General features: G+C 42.1%; 2 protein-coding genes across 3 annotated transcripts; both read left to right on the top strand.

The window, feature by feature from the left end:
* The first annotated feature begins 125 nt into the window (after window positions 1-125).
* Window positions 126-1,912, top strand: LOC103386861 (C-factor). Its single transcript, XM_008321286.3, has 4 exons — window positions 126-664; window positions 934-1,111; window positions 1,198-1,292; window positions 1,606-1,912. The coding sequence occupies exons 1-4, from the start codon at window positions 257-259 to the stop codon at window positions 1,795-1,797; spliced, it is 873 nt and encodes a 290-aa protein (XP_008319508.1). The 5' UTR covers window positions 126-256; the 3' UTR covers window positions 1,798-1,912.
* A 744-nt stretch (window positions 1,913-2,656) lies between these two features.
* pank1a (pantothenate kinase 1a) lies at window positions 2,657-13,406 on the top strand. Of its 2 annotated transcripts, none has more exons than XM_008321283.3 (8): window positions 2,657-3,604; window positions 9,032-9,178; window positions 9,254-9,459; window positions 9,628-9,881; window positions 10,854-11,030; window positions 11,130-11,253; window positions 12,015-12,140; window positions 12,376-13,406. In XM_008321283.3, the coding sequence occupies exons 1-8, from the start codon at window positions 3,289-3,291 to the stop codon at window positions 12,433-12,435; spliced, it is 1,410 nt and encodes a 469-aa protein (XP_008319505.1). In that variant the 5' UTR covers window positions 2,657-3,288; the 3' UTR covers window positions 12,436-13,406. The 2 variants fall into 2 exon arrangements, with proteins under 2 accessions (XP_008319505.1, XP_008319506.1); XM_008321284.3 differs by lacking the exon at window positions 2,657-3,604 and adding an exon at window positions 4,038-4,258.
* The last annotated feature ends 951 nt before the right edge of the window (window positions 13,407-14,357 follow it).

Genomic DNA, 14,357 nt, shown 5'->3' with positions numbered 1-14,357 from the left:
ACATAAACTATATATTGCTTTATTGCTTAAAGTTTGACCAGTGGTCACATAATGTTATCCAACCTTACCCACGTGAGCTAGGTGCTAGTTGTTTTGAATTGTGTTGTGTTCAGGGTTATCTTTATTTGTCTTGCCTACTCCTACTATTCGCCGTCAAAATCGTATTCTAACCGAGATTAAAAATATTGTGTTTTAAATATGGGTTTAATACAAAATATATTCCGTGTGTTTAAATATTTTACTGTTACAAAACGCTATGTCGTATATAATTTTCTGTGATTTGACAAACATTGGTGGGAACATGAACGCGACAAACTCTCGTTACGTCACCCCTGTCATGGCGGCCCGCGTCGCCCTCATTCAGGGAGCCAGCAGAGGACTAGGGCTGGAATTTTGCAAACATATTTTAAAATTTAAACCCCCCGCTGTTGTTATAGCCACATGCCGAAATCCAGAGGGGGCGTCAGGGCTACGGGACCTGGGCGGTGAACACCCGGGAAGGCTCACGGTTCTAGGGCTAGACGTGAACCGGGAAGAGGAGATCCGCGGTGCAGCGGAGCGAGTCCGGCAGAACTTTGGTCGACTGGACCTGATGGTCAACTGCTCTGCGGTGCTTCACCCGTCGGGGAAGGGGGAAACCAGTCTGAGAGACGTCAGTGCTCAGGTAAGAAAAAGCTCAAAGCTAGCATAATAAAAGTGAGTAATACTTCATAGTTTGGACTTGTTTTCCAGCTTTACAAAATAAAGGTCTTTAGAGGAACATCATACTTGTCCTGGAAATTCAGTCAGATTTACTGACTAAAACAAATATAGTTTTATATGAAAACACCGAGGTTCTTCTTCTACTGTCAACAAATTATTGACAAAATTCCCAAATATCTATTCACAGTCATTTTGACCTGTTTTTATTCCACACTATTTATTTATTTAAAGGGCATCATTTCCACCTTCACGACAAACACAGTGGGTCCACTGATTATGGCCAAGTATTTTAGCCCCCTCCTTCAGAAAGGTGGGGGTGGTTTTGGTCATCAGCCTCAAGAGAAAGTCAAACAGCACAAAGGCATCATCGTCAACATCACCGCCAAAGTGGGATCCATTGGCGACAATGGTATAAATCTTAAAATTAAAAGAAATAATTTAAAAGTTTTAAAAATCTATTGAACAGTAACTTTACTTTTTCTTCTTCTTCTTCAGGTCTTGGTGGTTGGTACAGTTACAGAATGTCCAAAGTAGCATTAAACATGGCAACAAAGAATCTGTCCATCGAGCTGGGACGCAATCAATCCAAGGTAGATGTGTGCATTCACAATAGGTTTTAAAGAGTAAGAAAACTACACTTTCCTGCTTTCCTTTAAAATGAAAGGCAGTTAGAAACTCTGGTAAAAGATGATGAGAAGTTCAATTCAAGCCACTACAACTTAAACAATGTTCACTGAAAGCTGTTGAAACTTTTTTTTCTAGCCATTACAAAAACATTTTCACCAATGCAGATGCTGCAAAAGAAAGAAAAAAACACTACATTATCTCAAAGAAAATATCTTGCTTTGACTATATTATCTCAAAGAAAATATCTTGGTTTTTTTTTTGTTTGTTTTTACACAGGTGGTGTGCGTGTCTTTACATCCAGGCACTGTCAACACAAACCTCTCCAGACCGTATCACAAGAACGTTCCACCAAACAAACTGTTCAGCCCAGAACACTCTGTCAACTGCCTGATGAACATCATAGACACACTGCATATGGACAAGACCGGCCGGGCCTACAGCTGGGACGGGGCGGAGCTTCCTTGGTAGAAAAACAAAAATATATCAAGTGTAAATTTTCTCAGTATTATATAAAAACACTGTTTTAACTACCTCACCTCCTCACAGGAGTCTGCTACCTTTATTTTATAATTGTCATATACCAGAAAGTTCATTGAGATTCACAGAAACATTTCTGCTATTTAAATGATGACAGTATATTTTATGAATTTATAAAAATAAAAAAAGGCATTTGCAGAATGTTCCTTTTTTCCCCCCAGAAGTGTTAAAAGTCAAATTTCAAGGACATTTCTTCTCCAAGGGGAAAAAGAACATAAAAGAAAAGACTGAAGATTATGATTCTTGTGAATGTATTCTTATCAGGCAGAGACCTTTGTATCTTCCTTGTGATGATTATTGTTTGTGTCTCTACCTGGTAACAAAGAGCAATTAAGATCTGATTGCCTGTTGCTTAATCTTCTGAAGGGAACTACAAAACGATTTATATATATTTATAAAAAAAAATCTGTCTATAAATGTTTAACAAGTGGTGAATGAAGCTCCTGCTGTGAAACAACAACAAACACCTTTTGCATTATTTACTGTGTGTTTTTGCATTGAACCACAGTGTTTTTTTAAGTAAATGTTGACTTACATCAATTACATCAATGGACACAAAAGCTCAGTGTTAATAACATTGAACAATTTCTTGCCTTTTCAGTCAAATATTTGACTTTACATGATGGCGTGGAAACGATTAACATTAACGATTATCATTAATCCCTGAGACAAACTGCACAGTAGAATAATACACAACGTAAGAATGACCTACAGCACACAGGCGTCGTTAAAAAAAAGAACACGCACAAAAACATTGGTTTATATCGGTGAGACTTTTATGGCGAATAAACAGGAAAAGAAGTTTCACGTTACGGCTGGTTTCGTTGAAGCCGAAGAAAGAACCGGTCGGAGGAGGTGAACAGGTTCGGGTCTCGGTTGTCGTTTGGTTGGGTGAGCTGCTGTGACGTAGCACCACACACACACACACACCGATTGCTGCTGCTGCTGCTACGCCAGCCTGGATCGCTCAATGTGGGGAAATGACCGCGAGTGACCTCAAAGAAAACACTGGACTGTAGCGCTGCTCTCGTTTTTTTACTGTGCACACATTGGGTCATAAATATGTTTGGATTTTAGCTTAATATTTTCAGAGGGAATCTTACATTTTTACCTGGTAATATCCAGGCGTGTCGTAAGCCTCTTGTCGGGTTCTTTCATCGCTAAGAGGCGGCTAACACTAGCGGCTAACTACGCTAAGCTAACAACAGTCAAGTGTGCCATTATTTACAAGTGGATGCTAAACCTAGCGGCTAAATAGGTTAAGCTAAGCTAACAAAGACCGGGTTGTCATTGCTCCAGAGAGGCTAACGTTAGCGGCTAACCAAGCTAGGCGAAGTCGGGGTGTCATAGGAGGCCGCCGGGGCACTGTGCACTCAGCCTCCCGCAGATGCTGAACTAATTCAGCCGGGGCCAGCAGCTGCCATGGATAATGCAGAGTCAATGGTGGACAAGAAAGGAGAGTCGGGAACTTTTCATGTCAATAACGGGATCAACGGACACGTTGCGAATGGAGGGAGTTGTAGCTGTTGCTGTTGCGGCGGCGGCGGCAGTTCGAGCACGGGACCCGGCAACTGCTGCAGCGGTGTAGGCGGAGGCAGCGCGTTTGACAGCGTGCAACATCTGCACCACCACCACCACCACCTCGGCGGTGGCGGTGACGACGCGGAATGCAACGGGTCACCGGCTAAGAGGTGCAGGCTGCGGAGGAGGACCGAGTCAGTGAGGCGGAGCAGACCCCGTAAGTGTCAAGCCCTCATTCTGTAAACGATTGTGGTAAAATATGCACATTTTCTGACATATTTTGCGGAGGTGATGGGGGGTGAGGGGGGTGTTCCTAAAGCAACTCAGCCGCGGGTTTGCACAACCAGCGGGTGTTGCAACCTCTTTGAGCAACACAGCACGGTTTTTCCATTCTGTCATTTTAATAAGAGTCACTCCGTTAAGTGTTCGTTTGAAACAAATCGATTGAATTATCTATTTCTACTTCCCTCAGTCCTGTAGTCAGGGAGACCCTCTTTTGTGTTTATTAACCCTCGGGTCGCGCTGGCCGCGTCGTGATTCGTCGGTTCCTGGTGGTGAAAAAGCTCCTGATAAGTGGGTTTGGCTTGTCTTATCCAATCAGAGCTCGCCTCTCGTCCTCAGTGTTTTTTCTAACCACGCCTCCGTATTGACAGGGCTCTTCGGCTGAAGTGACTGCAGATCATCCTAGAAAATGTAGAAAAGTTTCAGCTTTCGTTGCCTCCCAGAGTCTTCACACTGGTTTTGATCACTGTACCTTCTCCCAGTGAGCCAGTTCTCTGTCCATCAGTCTAATTTACTGTGTACTTGTGTGTCAGTGAGCTGGTATTTGGTCGCATCATGAAGCTCGTGAGTGCAAAGAAACCCTCCAAGTGTGAGTATCTTTTTGTTTGTTGATTCGGTCACCGTGTCGAGCTATGATTTGATTAACAACGAAATAATTATCATTTAACTTCATTTATTATCATTTAACTGCATTCAGCTATTTAGTTGTTGTAACCAGTTGGGTAGTTGAATAGACTACAAATTGGACTAGGTAACCAATTGAAGAGTCTGAACAAATTTTCTTATGTTTGTTCAGAAATGTGTATAACATAAAAAAAAAAAGCCAGTGGGCGGCAGGACGTGTTCATCTCGGTTTTGCTGTTTAAAGTGTTTCAGCCCAGGTCTGACTGTGCAGAATGTTCCGTTTCATTCACAAATACATTTGTTGTCGTCAACAAAGAAAATATTGGCTGATAACCAGTGTTTGGTCTCAGTGTTTATACATTTTAAATTTTCCCCAGACATTTTTTTTCCTCTGCATTACATGGTTAAGTTAATAAATACATTTCTTGTGCAAGTTTTTTTTTTTTGCACCTTCAGTCTCCTCAGGACTAGGTGATATGTCAGAAAAGGTTGCTGAGATAAAATGTTCAAAGTTTTCCTTTTGAATTATAAGTTAACGATTCACCAGTGCAGTGTGATGGTGCAAAAAGAAAAAAAAAAAGTTACGTGTGACGGCTCAGGATGAGTTACTCTCTATTATATTTTAATGTTTTTTCCTGGAAAAATCCCACTGTGTTTTTTTTTATTCATTGAAGAAGTTCAGAATTTCTCTTGAGTTAAATTTTAGTTTAACTTGAGCTTAAGTTCCTCTGATCAAATGCAGAACTGTATTTCACACAAACATGATCTCCCCCTAACCCTCTATTATACATTGATAATATGATATAAATTAACCTAACTACTACTCCTTGCAGAACTGTATTTCACACAAACATGACCTCCCTCTACCCCTGTATTACATTGATAATCTGATAATATTAACCTAACTACTACTCCTTTGATTGTTGTGGTAATTCACAGTGGAATTCACAGGTTACAAAACCACGGAACGTCACATCCATAAATGCTGAAATGATTTTACACACTTTACGACCGAGGTATCCTTGGGTTTTGGCCAGTCGTGCTGATAAACCCTGATAACCCTGCGAGGAACTTTGGCTAGGTCCTTAAGGATAAAGAATAGGATGTTTACATTCAGGAGTACAAACCAGTACAGGACAATTTTCATATATCCTCGTTTAAAAGACCACAGCAATAATAACAAACCAACCTCTTTAAATTCTAGAAACGTTTTATTTCTTTTCTTTTTTTTTTCAATAAAAATACATAATAACAAACCAACCTCTTTAAATTCTGGAAGCCTTTTATCTGTTTTTTCATTAAAAATACTTTTTCGGTGGCTCTGACATCAGCTGTGAGTCTGTGTTTTGGACACAAACGACTAGTTCAGTGTTATCTCTGCGTCCTAATACTATCAGTATGAAGTGTAAAGTTTCCTCAAAGTGATTAGAAGACCCAGAACAACAGCGGCTGAGTGAGTGTGAGGTGGGTGGAGATCTGTTTCCTCATTGGTGTTTACATCACGGTGTTAGGTGTAGGTTGGATGTATAGAGTTTAGAGGCTTTGGTCCTGGTGCTGGACATGTTTGGATAACAGAACACGTCTGATGGAGAAGTTCACGTCACAGATAGCAGGCTGATATGATGTACACCACAGTGGTGTTCATTTAGAATAGATGATTAAGACTCTGGACAAACAACCTCGTTGCAGTATTTACAAGTGGACACTGGACATTGCATATTAATGAGTTTCAGTGGGGTGTGGGTGATCAGGGGGGAGGGGGAGAGTTGAGGGAGGAGTTATTCTGTAAATCAGTTTAATTGAGAGGATGTAACTGTGTGACTAATATGATCTGAATCAGGGGTCTCAATCTGCAGCCAGGGACCATTTCTGGCCCAGGAACTTTCCACATCGGACCCACAACTAGATGAAAAATGATAAATTTAATTTTGCACGTGATGTCATTTTTTTCAAATTTATTTTTATTGGTTAATTTGTTCATTCATTAAAATGTTTTAGTCTGTCATTAAAGAATATATACAAAAATATATATTTCTGTGCCTTGATGAACACTTCCATTGTCTTACATGGAAGTTTTAAAGCAATAAGACAGAGACAGTATTTTTAAAACGTTAAGCTGAATTGATAATAAGTCATAAAATAATACGTTATTTAAATAAAAACATGTTAATTTCAGAGTTAAATTCTTGCGGCAGGAAAAACCTGTGGCTGTAAATCCAGAACCAGGAAGCTAATCATTTTCTCCTGTAAACCTTTAGCACTGTGAAGTATTAACGACGAGACTAACACAGGGAGAAAGTGGTAAAAAAGTCAACCAGAACGGCAGTCTTAAATTAAAGGATCAGAAAGCCCAGACGGTGGAGTCCTGACGATGTCCTTACTGTTCCTCCGAGATCGGGTTCTTCCTGCAAAATATGGGCCGAGTTTTGGAAACTACGTTCAAAGAAAAAGACGTGCCTTTGAATATCATGCAGCCTCAGTATTTATTGTATACACAGAGTGACTAGCTGCTGGTGTACTCTGGTGTTATCAGCCAAACGTACTGTATTTGATAGTTGGTTCTGTCCTGTACTGTCCTGTGTGAAGCACACACACACAGACACACACACAGACACAGACATCCGCGCGCGCGAGACAGGACTCTGGTGAAGATTAAAGGTTGAACTGCTGCAAATTTATGACACAATAACTGTTGATTTCACACCGCTTTGCCGTTAGTGACCGTGGTCCGACTGTACATGCCCAAACACTGTAACCTCGGCAGGAGTGAGGAGTGACGGGCCGGAGAACTTTCACCCAGAAGTGCAGCAAACACTTTCAGTCGTCCGACTGCTCTTTGTCACACTGACCTTTGACCGCTCACCCCGTCTGTCTGACCGCCTCAACCTGTGTGTTTTAACTGGAGCCGCGGGCGCTCCTCCCGGGTCAGAGGAACCCGTCCCAAGTTTTGTAAATTTTGACATTTCATATGCAAAAACCAAACAATTTCTCAACCGTTTTATTGGAAAAGGTTTGACTACAGCGAACAGTGGAGAGTAAACATTGTTCAAGAAAGTCTGTGAGAAAACAGAGATTATTGAACATGTCAACCAATGCCGTTTCCTCAGGCTATTGTTATTGTTGCCGCAGAGTTCTGTTTAAACACCAGGGATTTAAGGAAATATTGATACACGAAAATATCGCCATCGTTGAAGGATCAGTAAATTTTCAAAATAAGACTTTCTTCTGTTGGTATCAGAGTCTGAATGACCTGTTGTTTTGTTGTCAGATCGTCTTTGAATAAAGGGACATGACTGGATTATTTTAGAATGAAGTCAATTAGTAAAACTGAAGTACTTTTTTTCCCACTCTGGACCTATGGACTGTCACTGGTCCCCGGACCGGGGTTTGTGCACCTCTGTTCTACAGCACTGTATCACTAAGCTGATTTCAAACCTGTTTGCAACATCAGACAAAGTGAATTTCATTGAAGCATCTCAGCTGATTCTCTGGTGTTGACAGAGACCAGAGCAGGTCAGTAGGTGAAAGGGGACCGTGACCAGAAGTCAAGCGTTGTTAGAAGACCTCGCAGACAGAAGCGCGTACTTAGGGAACGTGAGGATTTTGTTTCTGGGTTGTTTCAGTAGGAAATCCTCAAAGTCTTTTTACACGAGGCCCCAGGTGTCTCTCCCTGCAGCAACATGTTTTGCACCGAGGCGATACTGTAAGACTGAAGTACTACAGTGATAATTCAAGCTGACGTTGGGAGCAACGAGGTCGCGTCTTCTGTCACTCATTTATCAAAATGTCTTTGTCTGTGGATGCTACTCAACACATCCTTTATGTCTTTTTGTGGTTGGCATTACTGCAAACCCAGAAGGGAGGGAACTGAGAGAGATGGTTTGAACTGAGAAAGATGGTTTGAACTGAGAAAGATGGTTTGAACTGTGCTGTTGTTGTTTTTTTTATTGTCTGTGATTATTAAATGGAAATGTATAAAAGTCCTGGCTCTGGATTCTTAGGATTTTTTTTTCCGGTCCTTTGGTTGTAATGCTGGGTCCCAGCAGCTGAGCGGTCCAGACACTCATCCAACAAATATTGGCAGTGGACACATTCTTTTTCTGAATGCTGTCACTGCTCTCCTGTGCCACAGTCCTCTGGCTGGACGTTTGTCCTGAACAGTGATGTCATTGTTGTGAACTGGAGAAGCTGTGTTGAGTGTTTTGTCCAAATAAATTGTCTTTCGGTTTCTCCATTCAGGGTTTGTTATGAGAAATTGTCCTGTTCTTTCTCCCTGCCCCCCCTCCCCCCTCCTGTTTTCCACGTCTGCTCCAATTAGACCAACCATCTCCATGTCTTACTTTACTACACCCACGAGTACTGCTGACGACTGGCTACTATCAGGCTTGACACACATGTTCAGTGTGTGTGTGTGTGTGTGTGTAAATATTGTCTCTGTTACTTTAGGTCATACCGTTTGACGGGGGTGTAAGAAAATATTGATACGAAGATATTTAGTTTCACAATACAGTATTGATGTTCTACATCGCTGTAGATCGCGATTTTTTTTTTCTCACTAGTTCCCAGTCCAATATTCCTGGTGTTGGTTCATTTTCTTTTTCTTTTCTTTCTTCTCTAGTGATTCTTCTGCTTTCCACTACAGAAGTTAATTATTGGCTCTGGTCTATTGAATCAGTATTTTGTCTTGTTTTGAGTAGAAAAAAAAGTTTCCTTACCCTTCTGTCTCCTTCATCCTCAGCCTTCCCCTGGTTTGGCATGGACATTGGAGGCACCTTGGTGAAGCTCGTGTACTTTGAGCCCGTCGATATAACGGCCGAGGAAGAACAGGAAGAAGTAGAAAACCTCAAGTCCATCCGCCGCTACCTCACCTCTAACGTGGCCTACGGTATGTCGGATCGCTACTGCCACTGAAAGATTAGTGAGTGCCGGAATTTATCCACGATCACCGTCTGTCTCACAGGTAAGACGGGCGTCCGTGACGTCCACCTGGAGCTGAGGAACATGACCATGTGTGGCCGCACGGGCAACCTGCACTTCATCCGCTTCCCAACGCAGGCCATGCCGCTCTTTATCCAGATGGGACGGGACAAGAACTTCTCCAGCCTGCACACCACCCTCTGTGCCACCGGGGGCGGGGCGTACAAGTTTGAGAATGACTTCCGAACAGTAAGAATAAAGTTTGACTGAGTTTGTTGGTGAATAGTTTGCAGGATTGTTGCAACTGTCCAGTTAACAACAAGCATAGTCACACCATGTTTATACAGGGGGATGGGGGGGGTTCCATGATGGCTCATGTTGTGACCTTTGACCCAACCCGCTCCTTCTTCTCTACAGATGGCCGACCTGGAGCTGCTGAAGCTGGACGAGCTGGACTGCCTGATCCGTGGGCTGCTCTTTGTGGACCGGATGGGCTTCAACGGACGCACCGAGGGCTACTACTTCCAGAATCCGTCGGACACTGAGAGCTGCGTGAAGAAACCCTGCACTCTGGACAACCCTTTCCCTATGCTGCTGGTCAACATTGGCTCCGGGGTCTCCATACTGGCCGTGTACTCGCAGAGTGACTACAAACGAGTGACTGGGACCAGGTGAGGAGGAAAGAGGAGGCGTGAGGGAAACCAGTTCTCAGTGTTTTCTTTGTTCTTCTTCTTTTGTACAAACTCACAGTTTCAGCCACTCAGTATTTAATTTTTTTTGCCACAATCAAAAAAAAATCCTGGCTCATCTTGTCTTTTGTAACTTCTGCTCACAAAACTTTATTGTGTTGCATCCTGTTTATTTTTTGCTGCCACCTCCTGGCCTGGAGTGTGCAGTGTCAATCATCGTCTAAAACATCACTCTTGTAGTTTTCCTGCGGTGATGGCAGCCTTCAGAAAATGTTAACGTTTGACTTCCATCGTTCTGATCGCAGTCTCATAATCTGCGGTAGTTTTACGACGAAGGTGAAGGTTTAAGGAGTACGAGCCTTTTTTACAGCCTGAGTGACGACGTCTGGTTGGACAAACTCGGTTGTTCGTCTTCCCGCCCAGTTTCTTCTTATCGCTTACCTTTAGTTATGATGTAACACAGGATGATGGCTGTGATTATACACAGAACGTCTGTCCAGTCTGAGGTTCAGTCTGAGGTTCAGTCTGAGGTTCAGTCTGAGGTCCAGTCTGAGGTCCAGTGTGTTTAAAATTATTTTAATAAACTGTGAATCATGTCCAGAAAGGTGACTTTTAATTAAATTTAGATTATTAATTTATTAATAATTATTAGTTAACGTCAACTGTAAATATTCCACCAATAACATGTAGTGACGTCTGTCTGTCAGGAGGAGCGTTAGCTGCTTATTTCCATGTACAAATATCCTAATTATGTTTAGCAAAGCCAACGTTCTCTCAGCTTAAAGTTAAAAACATTTTCATGTCAGTCAAAAAACTGTTTATTCTTCGTCATCAGCGTAAACAAACACACAGTGTTAGCAAATAGTACCGGGAGAATCAGTCCAGGTTTAGACCAGAACCTGGTCCGTCCTCCTCCACCTCTCGTCCACATCTTTGATCCTCTCCCTCTCTCAGTCTCGGAGGCGGGACATTCCTGGGTCTGTGCTGTCTGCTGACGGGCTGCGAGACGTTCGAGGAGGCGTTGGAAATGGCCAGCAAGGGCGACTCCACCAACGTGGACAAGCTGGTGAGAGACATCTACGGGGGAGACTACGAGCGCTTCGGCCTGCAGGGCTGCGCCGTGGCGTCCAGGTGAGTGTCTGGCGTCTGTTACCTGAGGATCACGCACACGCCGTACCACGTCCACGCAGGAAACACACTGAGTGGGTTTAAATGAAGTTCTGATTGCAGTTTTGGTCACATGATGTGCAAAGAGAAGCGAGACAGCATCAGCAAAGAAGACCTGGCCCGAGCCATGCTGGTCACCATCACCAACAACATAGGATCCATAGCACGGATGTGTGCCGTCAATGAGGTAACACACACACACACACAGTCCATAAACATGCAGGGCTGGGGGTCAGCAGCAGAGGATGATTGACAGGTGGTGGTCAGAGCTCAGAGTGTCTGTGTGCTGTGAGCTTCTTTACAGTGTTGCCTTGTTGGAATGGGGATCAAGCAGCATTGTACAGGGCTATCACTGCACACAGAGGTGCAGCGAGTACATACACACACACATGCACACGGATCAACTCAGAATTGTTCAGGAATCTTAATTAAAAAATATTGATAAATATATATATGTATTTTGTATATATTTTATATATATATTAATTATATTAATAAATATATAATTAATTATATAAATATAATATGTACAGTATATATGTATATATATATATGCATATATATGTGTATATATACACAGAGTATATATGTCACAATACAATTTTACAATTTTTACAAAGGACACTGTACTGTACAGTATTTAAATAAAACCAAAACACCAATGTGATTGTTTGAGACTTCCCCACAAATTTGAGGGATTGTCTGTCGTCATCTGACACCACCTAGTGGTTGATAATTGTCATTTATTTTAATTCAAATTTAATCCATTTTTTTATTCTTGCTGTTTTAGTCACTTCAGTTCAGTTTGATCCTTGAGTTGGACAGAAATATTAATGAAAGCCCATGAAATTAATGGAATGACTGATGAACAGAATCATCAACAGATCAAAACACTGAACCTTCTCTACTTCGGGTCTGACCTCGTTTTTCTTGTTGTGAACTTTATAGAAAATTGAACGTGTTGTGTTTGTGGGGAACTTCCTTCGTATCAACACTGTGTCCACCAAACTGCTGGCCTACGCCATGGACTTCTGGTCCAAAGGACAACTGAGAGCCCTCTTCCTGGAACACGAGGTGAGTACTTTGTACTGTGAAGGGTATTTTGAGTGGCTCCAAACACAGACCGAACTGTGAAACCTCTTGTCGTGAGCTTTAAAATAACCAAACTAAAGTTGGCAAATAGATTAAAACTAAAGAAAGACATAAAATAAACTGGTTTTATATATCTTTAAAAAAGGAGAAAAAAAACGATTAACAAACCTCGCAGTTTTATGTCAGGTTTAAAGCAGTCGATGGTTTGTCGTTGCAGGGTTATTTCGGAGCAGTGGGGGCGCTAATGGAACTGCTCAAGACGTCAGACGACCTGTGAAGGAAACCCAGTGACGTGATGTCACCGCCCCGGAAGATGTGATGTCATCGACTCCTGACAATTTCTACGCTGCTGAAAGGTCTCGTCGTCCGAGGCCTCTAAAGAGACACTTAGAGAGGAAGTGGAAAAAAAAAAAAAAAAAGAAGCCATTTTAATAATTTAACACCTTGTGTAAATAGTGATTACCTCTAACATTTATTGTCTAAATGCCCCACATAGACCCAGAGGTTTTAATATTGTACATTTTTAATTTATGCTTTTATTATTTTGTTGTTTTTGTTACTGTACGTGTGTGTGTGTGTGCGCATGTGTGTGTGTCATAACTACTGTAGCATTATGTCCTCGTGCAACACTTCTCTGAGTGAGTGTCTGTGCAACAAAGGAAGTTACTCCTGAGTAACAGGGCATTTATTTTATTTTTTTATTTTTCTTTATTTATTTTTTTTATTTTTATTTTCATTTTTTTAACCAACAGGGACACACGTGCACGAGTGGAGGTGTGGCCGGAGGAATGCACAAAAACAGAGACGTTTCCGCTCGTTTAGTTTTTTTCTTTGTAACGTGCACTGAAGCCAAAACCAGAGGAGATTTTTTTTTAGAGATTGAGTTTTGAATCGCTGTCGCTGCGTCAACGTCCGCTTTTCATTCACAACACTATCTGTAAACATTTAAAACAGAACACCAGTGACACCACGACGAACGACATACTGAGACGCTGTAGGGACCACGGCGATGTCTTCCAACTGTAGACTCTGTATGAAGCGGACGTCGTCCTCATGGTCGAGGAACACATTCCTGTTTTGAATCCTTGACTTTTTTCCTCTTGCTTGTTCCAACCAACCTCCTCCTGGATCGTACCAACAACACTAATGTGCCATAATCACACACTGTAATAAAAAAAGAAATGGACGTGAGGGAAAAGCTTGATAAAAATTTCCACCGTTGCTTTTTGGAATTGATGCAACCTGAGAGAAACCTCCGGAGTTTTCTCATCATTAACTGTTTCCTTGAACGTTGTTTCTCTTTTCCGCTCTCTTTGTGTTCAACATCGAACTCCGATCGTATTTAGAGGAAAACAAAAGTGATATGACACTACAGCTGGACCAATCAGAAGAGTCCTATCAGTATCACTGTTCCCAGTGTTGACCATAAGGTCCTCATTGAGATGTGAAAGGCAGTAAAGTCATGCTCTTAAGATTTTGGAGCCCCCTAGTGGTAGTAAGCACTCAAAGACAACGGCCTGGTGAGGCAGATTTCCCATGCAGTTCTATGCAGTATTTAAGTTCTAACATCAGTCCTCTAAAATGTTAACCAAACAGGACTAACAGTAAAGGGACCTTCTGTCCAAATTGTCCACTTTTGGTCCACTTCTGGTCCACTTCAGCTCTGTCCACACTACATCTACAGCATCGTATCAGAGGTTTTGGTTTAGTTGGATGGATCTGAGTTCAGACGAGACCAGACAGGGTCCACGTGTGAACCTCGTACTACATTTGTGTCTTCATTGTTGACTGACGTTGTTTTAAATGTTCCTTTAATCGGTTCCTTCTCTGGAACACTTTAACATTCTGAGAAGTGATTTTACATCGGTACTTTTTTATTAGATCAAATTCATTCATGATTTTACTGTTGTTTTTAACACACTGGTCAGTTTTGGGTCACCACAGTGGTGCTCCACCTAGTGGTTTGGCAGATATTTTACACCAGAGGCCCTCCATGACCCAACATTGGATCTGAACCTTGAACTTAGGAGAGGCAGGTGGCTGTTTTACCACAGCACCACTGCACCCCCTAGTGGACTAACTCTGATACTGTGCATGGGAGTTCCTCTGTTGTCTCTGGAACTGAAACAGGAACTTTTATCAAAGACTTGACTGAGCGGAGTGGCGTGTTCTGACTGTTCAGGAAGGACTGGTACTGTT

The sequence above is a fragment of the Cynoglossus semilaevis genome, chromosome 12, assembly GCF_000523025.1.
Source record: "Cynoglossus semilaevis isolate Cse_v1.0 chromosome 12, Cse_v1.0, whole genome shotgun sequence".
Taxonomy (NCBI): domain Eukaryota; kingdom Metazoa; phylum Chordata; class Actinopteri; order Pleuronectiformes; family Cynoglossidae; genus Cynoglossus; species Cynoglossus semilaevis.
The sequence above is the reverse complement of the archived record's forward strand: the minus strand, read 5'-3'. Positions and strand labels throughout refer to the sequence as shown.